This window comes from Rutilus rutilus (genome assembly GCF_951802725.1).
Source record: "Rutilus rutilus genome assembly, chromosome: 22".
Taxonomy (NCBI): Eukaryota; Metazoa; Chordata; class Actinopteri; order Cypriniformes; family Leuciscidae; genus Rutilus; species Rutilus rutilus.
The window spans coordinates 13,746,633-13,765,599 of NC_140227.1; the positions used below are offsets into that span (position 1 = coordinate 13,746,633).

At 37.3% G+C, this 18,967-nt stretch overlaps 1 protein-coding gene across 1 annotated transcript; it reads left to right on the top strand.

Annotated features, from left to right (window-relative positions):
* The first annotated feature begins 1,957 nt into the window (after positions 1–1,957).
* Positions 1,958–18,910, top strand: abcc10 (ATP-binding cassette, sub-family C (CFTR/MRP), member 10). Its single transcript, XM_084394530.1, has 22 exons — positions 1,958–2,029; positions 2,399–2,626; positions 3,282–4,650; positions 6,582–6,809; positions 6,958–7,114; positions 7,647–7,813; positions 7,918–7,997; positions 9,777–9,948; positions 10,060–10,158; positions 10,290–10,479; positions 10,608–10,682; positions 10,766–10,945; positions 11,048–11,177; positions 13,290–13,482; positions 13,748–14,091; positions 14,751–14,920; positions 15,299–15,459; positions 16,355–16,608; positions 17,267–17,412; positions 17,584–17,681; positions 17,775–17,887; positions 18,500–18,910. Exons 2-22 carry the CDS (start codon positions 2,439–2,441, stop codon positions 18,639–18,641), a joined length of 4,656 nt encoding a protein of 1,551 aa, XP_084250656.1. The 5' UTR covers positions 1,958–2,029; positions 2,399–2,438; the 3' UTR covers positions 18,642–18,910.
* The last annotated feature ends 57 nt before the right edge of the window (positions 18,911–18,967 follow it).

The following is an 18,967-nucleotide window of genomic DNA, read 5'->3' on the forward strand; positions in this document are numbered from 1 at the left end:
CCCTGGAACGTTAACTGAAGAAACTTTCTGTGATGAGGTGCAATGGGGATGTGGAAGTATGCATCCTTCAGATACACAGAAGTAAACCACATGCATGGTACGATGGCTTGCAGGACATCTATGACATGCAGCATGCGGAAAGGAAGCTGTCTGAGACTCCTGTTTTGGCATCTGAGGTCCAGGATGGGCCTGAAACTTCCATCCTTCTTGCAAACAAGGAAGTATTTTGAATGAAATCCCCCAGGAAGGAAGTGAGCACGGGACAGCAACTCTGATGCAGTATTGTCCGGTGGGGTAACGTTCATAGTAGAATTAAGTGCTCTTGCAAGAAATCCTCTTGCTGAGAGACTGGGTGATGCAAGAAGTTTGAATGGCCCAACAGAGGAAGAGGTGGGTCCAAATTCAGTTTAGCGAGTGCCATCTTGAGGGCATCCTGCAGTGAGAATACCAAGAAGCTTGAACCGTCATCACTATGGAAACGTTGAGACTTGGAATGCGAAGACGTTTCATCCAGGGGTGCAGAGGTCTTCCCAGTCAGATTTCTTGTGGCACGAGTGTAAATTTCAAAGATGGTAGCAGTCGGTAACTCTGGTGTAGTTTGACTGGAGCAGGCGGTCTGACAATAGCCCGGCCGTTCCCGACACGACATCCTTTGACGAAAAAAACCCAGTTCTGGCAGGTGATGCAAGATATTATACAAGGGTGTATAATTGTCCTTATCTAATCCTTATCTAATCAGTCAGAAGTTGCAAGAGACTTCCTTTCTGGAAAACTGGAAACCAGCTCACACCTGGGCAAAGGAGAGGCCAACACACATGCATTTGTCCCCTGAATCACATTCCGATGAGTAGCCTATTGATAATAAGACAAGTGGGACATTGAATATGGGCATCAATAAGATAAGATTAGATAACTATTATCGTCCACACCAGCAGATGATCTTTCTGTTTATTCTAATCATGTGCTTGTCTGCTCAAGCTCGTTACAGCAGGATGGATTCTGATTGGCTGTCAATGTTTTTATTGGTCAGGATAAAATCGTTCTTAAAGTGATTCCAACAATATCGTTTCTCTGGGCCGTTGTCGTTATAGTTGTGGTGTGAATTCTGCTATTCTTTAATATTGAGAATGATTTTTAGAACTAGATCGTAATCTTTATCGTCCTTGGTGTGAACGGGCCTTAAACTATTATTTCTTGGGATTTAAGAATCAATATCAGTTCATAAAACGTGTACATAAAACTGCAAATGTTCATAAAACATTTTTTAACCCAGCCTTAGTAATTACTGTAATGATTCTGAACTGTAAAAAAGCCTTCATGTGCTTGTAGAACTTGTAATTACATCGTGTAAACTTTCTGAGAGCTACGACTTGTACCCAAAGACTGTAAAAAAGCTTGTAGCCTACCGTGTGGCCGCTGTACCACCTGACCACTGCAGATTTATAATAGCCTAACTAACAAAAAAGTTCAGACATTTTTATAGACAACTACACAGTCAGTAATCAAATAAGACCAAATAAACAATTACATGCAATAGCAATACAATATAGAACAAAGATAGGCTACAAATAAAATAAACAGTTTAAATAAGATCAATTTCCACAGCTGATCTAATTTCTTTTGAAAAAATTGTCATTTGATTTGTGCAACTCAACCTTTACTTTTCTTCTTCTTTTTTTGTACTCAAGTATTTTACATTCTATTTTGCATTCTACATCTTGCAGCTCCAGTTTTCATTTACTTTTATTGTATTGAAAAGAGCAGATTTCTGCCTAACATTTACTTTCTTCTACAATTACTAAAGAAAGTCGGATTTGGAATTACATGAATAAGTAAATTATTATTATTATTATTATTATTATTATTATATTGGGTGTTAGGTGTTATTCTTATGTTGCTTCGGGACCTTTATTTTGAAGGCTAATCACTCAATCGCAGCCTTTTGAAACGCCTTCGCAGTGTTTCACTTCACGCATCTAGCTGACGTACGACATGCCTGGAGGATAAAAACATTGCCAGTTGCTCACAGGTAGGAAGCAGAATTCATAATACTTTACTTCAGAAAGAGCAGAAACTAAAAGCGCGTCCTAATGTATAAGGTCACATAGTTTGTTATCAACAAAGAAACCTAAATGCACTGCCCGTTGCTGAAACATATTTTTCTCATGATATGTCTGGCAATTGAGTAATTATGAAATTATTTAGACGTGACATTGGCTGTGACTTAAAACCTAGGAAGTTGCCTACCTGGGCAGCACCTATGTTGCCCACAAGTGCTGTCTAGGTAAGTTAGGCTGCTCACTATATGTACGCACGTACTGCATTGTTTGTTTTATTAGGTGAAGTACTGTGAATGCACTTTGCCTGTCCTTCACATCCAAACCCTTTTTTGCCCTAGGTCCGGACCTTATTTCAGCCCTCAGGGGTCTTCAGAGGCCATGGGGGGGAATACAGGTGTGTTTGGAGCAGCTGAGTTCATATCAGAGCTCTGTCACACTAATGTAGACAGACCATTTCCTGTGTGGCAGAATGGCACCATCAGTCCCTGTGTTAACCAGCTTATTTTGGGATCACTGGCACATGCTATTATTGCCATCATCAGTGCCTGTTACATTAGTGTGCCCAGGTGAGTTAAAGCTATTATATAAGGCTTATGCTGAAATACATTACCATTCAAAAAGTTTCCAGTTTCAACATAATAATAGTATGAATTGTTTCGTGAGCATCAAATCAGCATATTAGAATGATTTCTGAAAGATCATGTGACACTGAAGACTGGTGTAATGATGCTGAAAATTCAACGTTGGCATCACAGGAATGAATTACATTTTAAAATGTAAAAAAACAGTTCTTTTAATTGTAATAACTTTACAATATTACTATTTTACTGTATTTTTGATCAAATAAATGCGGCCCTTGTTATTCTAAAGGGTCAACAGGTTTCGCTTCAGGTTTAAGATGGTCATGCAGAATCGCTGTGCTGACCAACAGAAAAATTATTGTTTTGAAAGTGAGCTGCCTATTTGCAATAAACAATAGGCCTTTTTAGCCAAAAATTTTGCCAACATTTAGTAAATGTGACCGCAACTAGTCATGATCCAATCAATTCTGATTGTTAAAATCAAGTCCCGACCAATTTTTGTTTAATAACCCTCTCAGAAATACATCAGATTATGGATTATCTGGGTTGGATTTGATATTGACTTTCATTATGTTAATTATGTTGATGTCAAAATACTTTTTATATATACTGTTTATAATTATTGTTTTATTACCTACAGACTTACCCATATTGCATCCTCCCTTCCCATTGGCTGGGGCTTCAGGACCGCATCGACCGTGCTGTTGGCTCTCTTTTTTTTTGGAGACTTGGTCCTGGTTTTTGAGCTCCAGGCCCCAGACATTTATCTGCATGTCTTAGCCGATGGATGTGGCATACTGGCCTGGATGGTTCATTTTGGGGCCGTTTTGGCCTTACAAAGGACAGTGTACAGAAGGACTCGAGGTCCTGCTGTGCTTCCTTTGCTGCTTATTCTCTCCATCCCTAATCTAGCTTTTATCCTCACTGCCTACATCCAAGAAATCAATCGCCATGGAGTCTCAGAGCCTCTGCTGGTTGTCCGTCTTGCTCTAACAGTAACCAGAGCTGCTCTGGTGCTGGTCTACCTCTTTAGTTATATCTTTCCCTGTTACAGAACTCAAACGGACCTTCTGTCTTGTAATTCAGAAGATGATGTTCCATTGATCGTCTCCTTTGAACCCAATGAAGGGGTGACTGTAGCCGAGGATGGCTGCAACTGGCTGTCCAGGCTGCTCTACCTTTGGCTGAACCCTTTGCTGAACCAAGGTAAACGTGGAGAGCTGGAGAGGCCATGTGACGTCTTCCAGCTGCCACGTCGCTTACGCACCAAAGCAGTCAATCTCCGGTTCTACCATTGTTGGCAGAAATGTCTCTATCCAAGAGGTCAGGAAAAGCCTGTGAGACTGGATAGACTTTCAAGAGGAAACCTGCAGGACAACTCTTGGAGTGAGGCAGAGCCAGAGAGGATATGTGAAGGAACTCAACAGGATGTCAAACTTCTGCAAGTGTTGCACAAGGCCTTTGGTCTACGCTACTACCTGCTGGGTGTGTTGAAGTTAGTAGCTAGTATGCTAGCTTTTGCAGGACCCCTGCTTCTCGGTCAATTAGTGGGTTTCATGGAGACAGAGGGGGCACCACTGAGCAAGGGTGTGTGGTGTACCGTGGGACTGTTTGCTAGTACCTTTCTTGCTGCCCTGCTGAGGAACGTCTTTGTTTATGAAGTATCAAAGGTTGCGTTAGAGGCTCGGGCTGCTGTGATTTCCACCATATACAGCAAAGCTCTAAAAGTCAGTGCGCCTGCTCTGGCTCGCTTCAACATGGGCGAGGTTGTCAACTTCATGAGCACAGACACAGACCGTGTGGTGAATTTCTTCAACAGCTTCCATGAAGTTTGGAGTCTTCCCTTCCAGTTTTTCCTTGCACTTTACCTGCTTTACCTACAGGTGGGCGTGTCCTTCTTGGGAGGAGTGGGCGTGGCCGTGCTGCTCGTGCCTTTGAATAAAGTCGTGGCTTCCCGAATTCTGGAGAACAATAAACGTATGCTGCTACACAAGGATGGGAGAGTGAAGGTGGGACTGTTTTGTATATGTAAATCTAATGATCTGGAATATTTTTAATTTAATCACCCGGTTACACACAAGGCTTAAAAAATGAAAATTAGCCCATGATTTACTCATCCTAGGTGTATATGACATTCTTCTTTCAGACGAATACAATCGGAGTTACATAAAAAAATGTCCTGGCTCTTCCAAGCTTGAAAATGGCAGTGGATGGATGTATGTCTTTGAAAGTCCATTAAAGCGCATCTATTCATGATTAAAGTGATCCACACATCTTCGGGAGTTAATAAAGGCCTTCTGAAGTGAAGCCATGCATTCGTGTTAGAAAAATACCCGTATTTAAAACTTTATCGACTAAAATAACTAGCTTCCGGCGGACAGCTGTTCTCATCGCTTTACTCCAAAAGAGTAACACTTGAACTTGACGCACAATGTAATGACGAACGCAGTTGCCCAGCCCTGTTTATTTGAACCGCGAGAGGTGTCAATTGCCGTCATTACGTTGTGGATATTTTTCCTACACGAACGCATCACTTCACTTCAGAAGGCCTTTATTAACCCCCGAAGACGCGTGGAGCACTTTTATGATGGATAGATGCGCTTTGATGGACTTCCAAAGACATACAGCCATTCACTGCCATTATAAAGCTTGGAAGAGCCAGGACATTTTTTTTATATAATTCCGATTGTATTTGTCTGAAAAAATAATGTCATATACACCTAGGATGGCTTCAGGATGAGTAAATCATGGGCTAATTAAAATTTTTGGGTGAACTGTCCCTTTTAGCCTAGTCCCAGATTAAAATGCATGTTTGAGCTGTTTTAGCTGAAAGCAACTTGCACTGACATATCTTAAAATATGCCTTTTAATTGTTTCATCTCAAGATGCACACCGTAATGTTTTATATATGGCACGTGTATAAAAGCCACCTAAATGCCCTAATTGAACTAAGGCCTAATCCTGGCTTAATCTAAGCTCTGTCTGTGAAACCGGGCCAATATGTCTTTGAATTTGGCTTTAAGCAAATGCACTACCATTCAAAAGTTTGGGGTCAGTAAGATATATATTTTTTTTTCTGAGCGAGAGAGATATTAATACTTTTATTCAGCAAGGATGCATTAAATTAATCAAAAGTGACAGTAAAGACTTTTATAATGTTACAAACTATTTCTATTTCAAATAAATGCTGTTTTTTTTATTTTTTTTTTATCACAAAATCCTGAAAAAATGTATCAGGGTTTACACAATTTAGCAACATTGATGATGATGATGATGATAAGAAATGTTTTTTGAGCATCAAATCAGTATATTAGAATGAACTGAAGGGTAATGTGACACTAAAGACTATTCAGCTTTGCCATCACAGGAATACAGTAGATTTAAAAATATATGAAAATAGAAAGCAGTTATTTTAAATTGCATTTAAATTGCACTTTTAATTAAATAAGCCTCGGTCAGCCTTGGTGAGCATAAGAGATTTCTTTCAAAAACATTTAAAAATCTTGCCAACCCCAAACTTTTAACAGTAGTGTAATACAGTGGCTCTCAATCAGGGGGCCTCAGCAAACTTCCAAGGGGCCTCAATATGACTTAGATGATTTTCACAAATGCAAGACAAAAGAAGCATTAAAATTAGCTAAAACGACTAATAATCAGACCTTCTAGAGCTGTCTAGACCTGGTAAAATGTAAATGAGTAAAATCTTAAAATTCCATTGGGCATTTTTATATAATAAAAAAGTAAAGCGTTAAATATTTTATTGGATAGAAATTAAATATAAATGATTTTTAAAAAACATTGTCCTTAAACCGTCTGGAGAAGTCATGGGGACTTTTAAATATTGTTGTTGACGACAGGAGCCTTGAATTCAAAAAGGTTTCCTACCGCTGGTGTAGTAGCTTCCAGTGGATAATCAAACATCTGATATCTTTGTCTGTAGCTAATGACAGAGATACTCTTTGGGATTCGGGTCCTGAAGTACTATAATTGGGAGGAGCACTTCACTCAAAAGATTGCGGAGGCCCGTAAAAAAGAGCTCCATCACCTGAAAGTTCTGAAGTACTTGGATGCTGTATGTGTGTACACCTGGGCTGCTCTGCCCGTGGTCATCTCTATCCTCACATTCATCACATACGTCCTGCTGGGAAACAATCTCACTGCTGCAAAGGTGTGTAGGTCTCAACGCAACAGCCGTCATATAGTCGTCTTTTTTAAGTGCAATATACCACAGCTTAGAATGTTTCTTTAAAGGGGAACAGAGTCTGCTCTGCGTTTAAATATTTTTGAATGGCTGCATTTTATATTTTGCTTGGCAGGTGTTTAGTACTCTGGCTCTTGTGGGGATGCTCATTCTTCCTCTCAATGCCTTTCCCTGGGTGCTGAATGGAACCCTGGAAGCTAAAGTGTCATTAGACCGTATTCAGCGCTTCCTCACGTTACAGGATCAGGACCTCACCGTCTATTACACTCAAGGTACTTGACCTGTTTCTTAAAGGTTAAAATAGTCCATAGCACAACCCAAAAGTCTGGTGTTATTTTATGTTTTTCTCATTGACTGTACTGTTATAACATGGCTCTCTGGAATACTTTATTCTGATGCAGGGTTTCTGTTGATAAAAAGCTGATAATTATTTGAAATAATTAATTAAAATAGAAAATAAATAATTGTAAAAATAAAAAAACACACAAAAAAAATGTGTGAACATTATCTGATGTTGGAGAACCATAAACATGCAAATGTGTTTTTAAATGACTGAAATAAAGAAAATAACTGAAATTAAATAACCTGAAATGTAAATACAGGTAAAGGAGTTTGAATGGCAAAAACGTTTGGGAATCACTATTCTGATTCATCAGTGTTTTTGTTTTGTTTTCTTATTTCTTGTCATTTAAACACGGTCACCTTAATTAAACTCTTTATGTAGGCAACTTCATATAATTAATAACAACATTGATGTAAAGATTTAATTGGCGTATTTCATATCTGTCATTTATTTTTCTGCAGTGTGTCCTGAGGACCCTCTGTCTGCTGTTCAGATGGACCAGGCGAGTTTCTCCTGGAAGCAGCCAATGGATTCAGATTCTGTCAGTGTGCCCGATGACAAGACAGAGGATGGGTCACCACCACCGCACAACTTTTATCTGCATGCACTCAATCTCAGCGTTAAAAGGGTATGTGCAAAACATTTTTTGGTTGTTTCTTCAAATATTTTGTCGCTGGTTTGAATAATGCAAAAGTATGTTAGTTTGTAAATGTCTTTGCTTTCTGGCTCCAGGGCTCTCTGGTGGCTGTGGTGGGAAAAGTTGGTTGTGGGAAAAGTTCTTTGTTGGCTGCCATAACAGGAGAGCTTACCAGGTACTAATTCTTAAAATCTCTACTGCCCTACAAAGGCAACAGGCAGTAACTTCATTTTTGGTAAAAAATGAGTTATTGATATTTTTGGGACATTCAAGTCCTCCTTTATATCGTGTGGATAAGTATCTTGAGTCAATTCCATTGTGTTTTTGAGAAAATAATTGGTTGTCTTAACAATAACTTCCAAAAGCACAGGAGAAACCAAGGCAGAACACCGTAACAGCAGTTACCTTTCTTTGCCTTTGTTTTGGAATGCTCAAATTGAGTAAGAGGGGTAACCTGCTATTGTTTAGCTGTTGTTTAGAAGTTACTGTGCTGGCCTGGAGTTACGGTATTCTGCCTTTGTTTTACTGTCCATTAAAATTTGCTGCGTTTAAATTACGGTGCAGCCTGTGTCGTACGTCTGTCACTGAAGCACTTCTGACGCACACAATACCTGAATAAAATTGTAGGTAAAGCAAATAGTTGAGTGGTTGTTTTGACTAATAGCATTTAAGGATGGTCCATTGCTCTCGAAAGAAAAATGATAGTTGAGATGGCTTTGGACGTAGACATAGATGTAGAAACGTAGACATCAAGGTCAAGTAACACAAAATATGCATTAGACAAGCAAATTAGATAGATCGCAATCTACTTCATTTAGCTAGCTACTGTAGCAGCCTATTGCAAAAATAGGCTAGTCAGCTATCCAATAAATAGGCTACCAAACTGCTCCATATAACAAAGCAATTGTAAATCATCCAAAAGAAATGCCATTATCACTAGAGTTTATACAGGTGTTACTATAATGGTTTTGTAAATGGTGATCAGCAACCAAATATTTATAATGTGGAAGTTACTGCCAATTGCCTTTGTGTGACTTCTCGCTTTTTGCAGACAATACAAAGGCAGAGTACAGTAACTTCAAAACAGTGGTCAAAAGTCAAGTTTGAGCTCAACATTTTTTCCATTTCATATTTTCATTACTAAAACATCTAATTGCCAGATTTCCAGTGTCATACCTATCATTAATTTGGCTGGACAACTAAAAATCTTTAAGGCATTCTTCTCAGTTCCACACTCTAGCAAGTTAAGGTATTTTGCCTTTGTAGGGCAGTCTAGCAATGTAAAAAAAATAAAAAAAAGTAACTCTTCAAGGCAATTTAAATGTAAAGTATATGCACTTCCGTTTACAAATTTAGAGTCTGTAATATTTTTTGTTAATAATTTATATTAACAAAATAATAATTTTGTTTTTGAAAGAAGTCTCTAATGCTCACCAAGGCAGCATTTAGTTGATCAAAATTACAGTAAAACCTGTAATATTGTGAAATATTATTACAATTTAAAATAACTGTTTTATATTTGAATATATTTTAAAATGTTACTTATTCCTGTGATGCAAAGCTGAATTTTCAGCATCATTAATCCAGTCTTCAGTGTCACATGATCCTTAAGAAATTATTCTAATATACCGATTTGTTGCTCAATAAACACTTCTTATTATTAACAATGTTGAAAACAGTTGTGCTGCTTAATATTTTTGTGGAAATCATGATACTTTTTTCAGGATTAGTTAATGGATAGGAAGTTCAAAAGAAGTTTCAAATAGTAATCTTTTGTAACAATGTCTTTACTGTCATTTTTATTACATCCTTGCATTTGTTTCCAATATTTAAATATTTATAAATATTGATATTTAAAGCCCTCATTGTTTTTGCATTTTCATTTGTTGCTTTAAGTGGTACAGATATTACACACTTAACATCGTTCATTATTTTGTGGTTTTGTCTCCTGTAGGTGTGGAGGGGAAGTATCTGTTCAGAGAAGAGAACAGGGATTTGGATTGGCCGCCCAGGAGTCATGGATCCAGCATGCAACAGTGAAGGATAATATTCTTTTCGGCAGGGAATTTGACAGCATGTTCTACCAAGCTGTGATTGAGGCCTGTGCCCTTGCTGATGACCTAAATGTGGGTGTATATCTAGCTATCTTTATTTTGCACGTGTTTTTTCTTATGAATTGCTTGTTTTGAAATCTATGGAAAGTTCTTACTGACACTGAGCTGTGCTATTTTGTTCAGATCTTGCCCGGTGGTGATCAGACAGAAGTGGGAGAGAATGGTGTGACTCTGAGCGGAGGACAGAAAAGCCGCCTCGCTTTGGCCCGGGCTGTTTATATGGTGCGCGTTTAAAAAAATATATGTTTTACGTCATTTAAGATGTTTGATTGATGCTCTAAAAGGCCCAAATAGAAAGTTCAGATTTGGGCAGAAATATGATGTGTGTATTTATAGTGCATTCCATATTTCAGGATAAAGAAATCTATTTGCTGGATGATCCTTTAGCAGCTGTGGATGCTGATGTTGCCCACCATCTCATGGAGAAATGCATCTTGGGAATTCTCAAAAACAAGACCAGAATTCTTTGTACTCATCGGATAGAGTTTGTGGATAAGGCAGACGTGGTGGTGCTGATGGACAATGGGATGATTGTAAAAACAGGTACCAATCGTCACAGGCATGCCCTCTTTGCTATTTACTGTAAAAAAACAGGAACTTTGTGAGTTTATTAATGAATCGACTTGAATTTACTAATAAAACCCTCTGTTTTGTCTGTTTTTGTGGTTAAGGGACACCAAATGAAGTCCTTTCTTTGGTAAAACCCCCTAAAGACAGCAAGAACAACAGCAATGCTAAGGAGAAAGGTACTGATGCTTTTCAAATGAGTGAGCGAACCATTTCCATTTTTTTTTCAACTGTGATTATGCAAATAAATCTTCTTTCTCAGATGCTATAGTCAGAGAGGAAGTGGAGGCCAATGAGCCGGAGCTAGAATCAGAGCTAAAGATGTTTGGGGAGGAGCAGAAGCAAATGGGAAAGCTGTCCTGGGCTGTGTACTGCTCCTTTTGGAGAGCAGTGGGTGGATGCTTGGCTGTAGCTGTTCTGCTCTCCCTTTTCCTAATGCAAGGTACTAACAACTATCAATCTGAGCTGTATGTATTATAAAAGCATCGCTGTAAGATAGTCACTGCGCTACTGTACAGTCAATGCTTTGATTTGCTTTATACAGCCACCAAAAATGTGTCCGACTGGTGGCTCTCTCACTGGATTTCACATATGAAGGACAATACGACTGAGCTGGTGTCACTGTCAGCTGATCCACTCTTGACTCTGACTTTCCTGTCTCCTGAGAGACTTATGTGAGTTACCCGTTTCGTTAAATATTTGTTTCTATTATTTACACAACCATGCAAAAGTTTGGTGTCGGTACATTTTTTTAATGTTTTTGAAAGCTTCTGCCTACCAAGGCTGCATTTATTTAATCAAAAATACAGTAAAACGGTAGTGATTATGTCAGAGATCAAATTTTGAATAAGGAATAACACATTTTATTAAATATAAAGGCAACAAATGAATTGAGTACATATTAAATTTGTAATAGGATATACGTTTCAAGATAAGATAGAAAAATGAATCTATTTTAGTCAATAGATTATAATAAAATCCAAAGTAGTGGATCTAATAGATGAATTTTGTGAAGATCAGAGAGTATAGAGAAAGAAAGGTTCAAAAGAAGTGAGATATTTGCAGAATGTAAGGAGAGGAAAGAGAGAAGAGGGTAACACTTTATTTTAAGGTGACTTAGTTACTACTTACTATAGTAATAACAGTAAATTGCATAATTACAAGTAACTAATCCTAAACCAAACCCAAACCGTAACTCTATAGTACGTACATGTAGCTAATTAATATTACGCAGTACTTATTTGAGTAATTACAATGTAACTACATCACCTTAAAATAAGTTGTCACCGAGAAGAAGCTCAGAGTCTTCTGAGACTAAACATTTTATATGCTGTGCTTTTGTAACAGAAAGAGACTAGGGAAAGTACTTTTTAACCCTTTAAACCTGAAGTGTATTAATAACCACTAAACCGTAGTGTACCGCCGGCGGAAATAAACTATCTGTAACTAGCTACGACACAAATAGGTATCATTTGAAAGCTTAGAGTCTGATTAACTCCTAAGTAGTGCTGAGTTATTTGCTGATAAATAAATAAAATATCTTCATAATTTCTAAAAAAAATTGTACTATGTACTGTAAAATGTCAAAAACATCATACAGCTCAGATAGTCATGTGTCATATGTCATTTGAAAGGTCTCACGAAGGAGAATACAACAAGCATAATTGTTTTGGCCTTTACCTAAACTTGAGCAAGTTTTTGTAGGTGAAGGCTACCCCCCCCCCCCCCCCCCCCCCAAGACCCATATGTAAATAATTTACAGATGTTGCATTTATGTCACGTTTTTGCTTGTAACTACATAAAACATGCTCAGATCGTGGCAAAGCATTATTTACAGTAGATTCTCCTGATTAAAAAAGAGCCCAAACTAGTTTTTTGTTGTGTTATTGCATGCCAAATAAGAAAGATATGTAAAATTTCCCTTGAGCACACTTTTTTTTTGTCTTTTATCAGCAGTTTCTCAGCATGAGAATGTCCAAATGTAATTTTTTTCTCTAAACATTTTAAACATTTTCTATGGAACGATACCTGCCTTTGTACTCTCCTTGCTATAGTTTTGTAGTTATGAGTCTTTACTTTTGTGTGTCACTCAACATGCCTTTAAAGCTTAAATGGTTAAAATTCCTTGTTCTTCTCTTGTTACCATTTAAGGCTGCTCTAAAGACAAAATGCATCCTATCAGGTCTTATTAGGTCACCATGTCCTTGTACGCAATTGTGGTTTTAACTCCTTTAAGTGAATATAGCAGATCTTGCATTATCTCATGTTTGCAGAAATGAAAACAGACGCACATCATGCAGTCAAGTCAACATGTACAGGAAAAAATCATGTAACATAAGGCATAAAAAGGATCTAGAATTCATAAAGAAACGATTAATAAGATTCATAACAAAACATAGAAGAAATTAATATAAGACATCAATAAAAATAATAAAATTGGAAAAATTAAAATGTGAAAGATTTCACATACAATATTATACAATTTTCAGCATCATTAATCATTCTAATATGTTGATTTGGTGCTCAAAAAACATTTCTTACAATTATCAATATTGAAAACAGACGTGCTGCTTAATATTTTTGTGGAAACTGTGGTATATTCTTTGATAAATATCTCAATATCTGGATATCTCATTTAAACGGATGTCAAAATCTTATTTTATGTCTTATAATGTTCTGGTTTAGGTAGATCATTTACAGAAGTTTTGTTTCTGTCTTGTGCCACAGATGGAACTCATTTAACTTGACTTGACTGGTTTATCTCTCTCTACTCCATAACTTATCAGATTTCATGCACCTGACAGAGGTTCAGAGACTTCAGGGAGTATGAGCTCTGAGCTGAAGTTTTACATGACAGTGTATGGATCTCTGGCGGCAGCCAACACTGTATTTACAGCTGCCCGTGCGTTTCTCTTCGCGTATGGAGCAATCCGTGCTGCTACTGTCATTCATAAGAGACTTCTGTCTAGTGTGCTGAAGGTAATGATCGTTGTCTCTGCATCTCTGATTGGGAGCTATTACTAAGCCCAGTTGAATAAAAGCAATTGCTAAAAACAATTAATTCAAAAAGTCTCATTTGTTTGCAGGTGTCACTGCTTGGTTTAATATTTTGTATCTAAATACAATTTTAATAAATAATCTAAATGTAATATTATTATATCTAAGTCATTGCAATTATTAATAATGTATAATGTTTTTTTTAAATGTGTGTATTTACATTATTCATATGCTTCTCCCATTCTAGGCCACTATGACGTTTTTTGACACTACACCCTTGGGCCGTATCCTGAATCGATTTTCCTCAGATATTTACTGTGTGGATGACTCTCTCCCCTTTGTCTTAAACATCCTCTTGGCCAATGTGTTTGGGCTGCTTGGGATGCTTGTCGTCATGACCTACGGGCTGCCTTGGGTGCTACTTCCTTTGGTTCCTCTGGGGGTTCTTTACTATCAAACTCAATGTTTTTATCGTCACTCGTCCCGTGAGCTGAAACGCCTGTGTAGCCTCACTCTCTCTCCAGTTTATTCACACTTCTCTGAAACCCTCAGCGGCCTGTCCACAGTGCGGGCCAGTGGACACACTGCCAGGTATGAAAACTAGCTCTACTTTTTCCTCAAATCGTTTAAATTACCTTGAATCAGGGTTTGGTTTCAAAGAAATGTCTGGGTAACTTAATATAAAATGTAAAATATATATATATTTTATATTAAGTTACCCAGACATTTCTTGGGACCATTAATTATAATTTTTTATTTATGTGACATTATTAATTGATGCAAGAAATCTCCTTCTCACAATACAATAATGAAATCATTTATTTTTTCATCAGCATAAATTAAAATCAGTACAGCAAATGCTACCATCTTACATTTAAATAATGTGTAATTTTGTTAATATTTTATGTTGCATAATTCATGCTGATTTTAATTTTAAAAAGTGATTTTCACTCGTGAATTACAGTCATTTCTTCTGTAATCTGTAATTTTTCTCATTTGGCTTTGAGGTGAAATATGATCTGGACATTTTACTGACGGAAAGATTCACCCCTTACAATCAATACAAATATTTTTCAGTTATTGTTTTTTACTAATAATGAAATAAACAATCATGGTTCTGTGTTATGTGTTCTCTCAATACTACTTGATAATCTACTTGATAATATTACATTGAGATGAACGTTGAATACAATTGACTAATAGTGATTGTAAACCTGAATAAAACTTTATTTTGATGTGTTTGAGAGCAGATTTGAGGAGGAGAACGAGAGGCGTGTAGAACAGAATCAGCGATGTCTCTTCAACAGTAATGCTGCCATGCAGTGGCTGGACATTCGGCTGCAGATGATTGGTGTTACCGTAGTAACCGGCATCAGTGTGATCGCTGTGATCCAGCATCAGCTCAAATCCATTGATCCAGGTTAACCTCTTTATGAGATAAAAATTGACATTTTTGGCATTTAACAGATGCTCTTTACCAGAGTGAATTAAAATGGCTTTAGCTTCATGTCAACAGAGCATTCTCTACTGGGAAACAAGAGCTACCTTTACAAACAAATAAAAAAGATTTTTATTTCTGTATTTGAATTCTTTTTCAAAACATCTTGTGCAGACACAGACAGATTTACATGTACTTCATTGGTCTCTTATGGGACATTTAGGAAACTTCGCTCAACTGCACTATTATCCAATTTCATAAGATCATTGTCCTGTTCAACCATAACGCATTTAAAATGGTTTTAAGATATTGAAATTTGAAGTACTTAAAGGTCTGTTAAATCTGTCTCTGTTCTGTCAGGTCTGGTAGGTCTGTCGCTGTCCTATGCACTATCCATCACCAACCTGCTGTCAGGGCTGATTTTCAGCTTTGCGCAAACAGAGATGCAGTTGGTGAGCATTGAGCGTACTGAGGAGTATTCCACTAACATTCCGCAGGAGCCTCAACAAGCCAGCATTGAGGTAAGAGCAGTGATCGTAAGCCTAAAAGCTGAATCAGGACCAGCTGTGTTTTTTTTTGTTTTTTTTTTACAGTTTCAAAACTTTTGGTAAGATTATTAGTAATAGTCTAACCTTTCAATAAATATATATAATTTATAAAAAATATGTATACAGTATTAATCAAAATTATTCAACCCGCATTGCAAATCAGGTTTATTGACTAAATTTACAGACTTTCAGCTGTCTGCAATGAACAAATCAAACAAAATTAATTGAAATGGCTCAACACAACAAATGTGGTTCCCCCAAAGTCAACTAAAAATGCAATTTTTAATGCCGTCTCAAAATTACTCAACCCCTTCATGGCAAGCATCTTTAGCTGTTATGACCTGCTGCAAACAAGATGTATAAGACAGAAGCTCCTGGCAGCATTTCTAAGGAATCTTAGCCCATTCCTCATTAGCAATGGCCTCCAGTTGAGGAATATTCTTGGGTTTGCGTGCTGCAACTGCCTTCTTTAAATACCACCAGAGATTTTCTAAAAAAAGGCAACCTTTTTGTCATGAAGTGCCATTTTTAAGTTTCGGGTCACACCCAAAGTGCACGCACATGAAGCCGCCTCTCAGCACTAAATTGAGCTCTGTTTCGCTGCTTCTTGCTCTTAAACAGTCAAATACACACAAAATAATGACAAAATGTCAGTCTTGGCGAGTATTCACGACACATAAACAGTCAATTACGTTTTAAGTGAATGTAAACAGTTGAGAAAGAAAATGCATGTGTTACAGTATAATAGATCCAGATGTCAGGTCTTAAAGTGACAGCAGCCCCATATATTGACAGCAGACTGTATAAAACATTAAAAATGTCCTTTAAGTGTATAACATACCCTTAGCTGAAACTCTACCATCTGCAGGTTCTAGACTCGTGGCCTGAAAAGGGCAGTGTTGAGTTTGTGGGTGCTGTGTTGGCGTACAGGCCAGGTTTGCCCAACGCTCTTGATGGGGTCAGCTTGGAGGTTTTACCTGGGGAGAGGGTCGGCATAGTGGGGCGCACAGGTTCGGGGAAATCCTCGTTGTTCCTTGCCCTATTTCGTATGGTGGAGCTGAACCAGGGTCAAATACTGCTGGATGGAGTTGACATCAGCTCGGTCAGGCTTGGTAACTTGCGGTAAGTGTTGCAGTCACTGTTGACATATTTTTATTTTGTTAGCCAGCAAAACTAACATTCAAAAATTTGGGGTAAGATACATTTTTTTCTTTTAAAGATTTTTTTTTGTTTTTAGATTCAGCAACGTATTCAATTGATTAAAAGTGACAGTGAAGACATTTATAATGTTACAAAAGATTTTATTTAAAATAATCTGTTCTTTTGAACTTTCTATTCATCAAATAACTGTTTTTTTGACAAAAATGGTATGCTGTAAATTCAGTTTTGCCACCACAGGAATAAATTGTATTTTTATTTTCACAATATTACCGTTTTACTGTGTTTTTGATCAAATAAATGCATCCTTGGTAAGCATAAGAAACTTCTTTTAAAAAACATCAGACAACAAATATTACCCCAACCCTTTGAAGAAATGTCAAAAATGTGTTTATTTGACAAATGATCTAAGAATAGTCCAGAACTGTAATATTTCTTATGCAAAAGTCTTTGTCATAAGTCTTCCTAAATCCTAAACCGCCTTCCAGAAAAAAGTTCCAGATTAAAAGTAGACTTTGAACCTCAGATTTTCAGTGTTGTTTCAAGGAGGTCTCAGTGTGGTCTCAGACTTTTAAGTCTGTGTTCAAGTAAGTATTTGTTTTGTTTGTTTCGCCCTCTATAGATCAAAGCTGGCCATCATCCCTCAAGATCCCTTCCTCTTCTCCAGCTCAGTGCGAGAGAACCTTGATCCCCATGGCCATCATCCAGACTTCCGGTTGCTAGACGCTCTTGAGCAATGCCACCTGGGAGATGTAGTACAGAGGATTGGTGAGAGTTGATCATCTTTGATTGTTGTGTTCAGCTTGTTCAATTCAAATCCATCTTCTCTGAAAGGATTTATCCAGGACATGAGAAAATGCTTTTTAGTTTTCATATTAATTAATTAATAAAACATTTTTTGGCAATGTCTGTTCTTTACACCTTCAATGTCCATTACAGGTGGCCTGGATTCGGAGGTTGGAGAGAGGGGAAAGTCTCTGTCTGTGGGCCAAAGGCAGCTGCTGTGTCTTGCTCGTGCTCTGCTTACAGAAGCTAATGTATAAAACTAATGTATAAAGAACTTCAAACAAATATCCGTTTTTCCCTCTTATATTAATTATGTACTTTATTGTTAATTTATGGTCCAATAGATTTTATGCATTGATGAGGCCACTGCAAGTGTCGACCAAAAGACTGACATGGCTCTACAAAAAACCATCAGAGACAAATTCAAGGATAAAACCGTTCTTACCATCGCCCACAGGTCACAAACTGCTTTTATACTTGCATATGATTTATACTTGAGTGTTTAATTTTTTTATTATTTTTATTAAACTTGATACTGTTGTTTTATTTAATAAAAAAGAAGGGGAAAAGATCTCTTTACCCAACTTTTCTTTAGTAATGCGGAACTGATTTTCAGTTTTCAGTAAACGCAGTCACACCCAAGCGCACAGTTTTGTGAGCCATTTATTAAATGAAACTGACAACAGTTTTGTCATGTTCACATTGTAAAAGTATATTTGCAACTCTTTTATGATCGTTAATACCCTGAAGTTACCAGAATTATCTCTGTTAACCTTTGTACCGAACAGCCACATTTATAACATACTAGCAGGTATTTTTAGGTAATGTTAACATGCTAGTTAGTGCATGATTAAGTTTAAGTTCATCACTGCTTTAAGAAGTTTTTAAAGTCAGTTTTTAGGGTGTCTTGTTGTCTGATTGATAGCACTCAAAGAATCAAAACCTAGTAGAGACCCTTTTTTTCTTCCACCTTTTCTATCTACTTTTTTAATTATCATGTTTATGTAAAACATCTGTCAAGAACATTTCTCTTGCCATACAACCCAACCTGGTCTTTCTTATCCCACAGACTGAACACAATCATGGACTCCGACAGAGTACTGGTGATGCATGCTGGGAAGGTGGTGGAGTTTGACAGCCCTGCTGCTCTGTGCCAAAGAGAGGACTCTTTTTTCCAGAAACTCTTACGTGGAGGGGAAGAGCAAGTTTAAAATACTGTATTTCAGAACACAATGTTGTTGGAGTCCGATGAACGGACATGGCATATGCGCAAATACCTGCAGTTTATATCATGTTGTGCCATGTAGAACAATGTAGAACTCAGGGAAAATTTTTTCTTTCATTAATGGTCACATTTTTAAGGATTAAAATGTAAGTCTGTTTTAGAAGTAAATGTTTTTTTTTTTAAAGTTATTTGTCCGTTTCAGGTTTGTATTTTTTATAAGACGATCTACTCAAAGTAATTAAATTCTAATATTTATTTCTGTGGTTTGAACGCATTACCTCTATGGAGAACTGACAATGCATAATTGGTTTC

What these genes read in the sequence shown, in the direction of transcription:
- abcc10 (XM_084394530.1), top strand. Translation starts at nt 2,439, where the DNA reads ATGGGGGGGAATACAGGTGTGTTTGGAGCAGCTGAGTTCATATCAGAG. An exon ending in CACCGTCTATTACACTCAAG is followed by an intron (nt 7,115 to 7,646) that starts GTACTTGACCTG and finishes ATTTTTCTGCAG; the next exon opens with TGTGTCCTGAGGACCCTCTG. An exon ending in CAGCAATGCTAAGGAGAAAG is followed by an intron (nt 10,683 to 10,765) that starts GTACTGATGCTT and finishes CTTCTTTCTCAG; the next exon opens with ATGCTATAGTCAGAGAGGAA.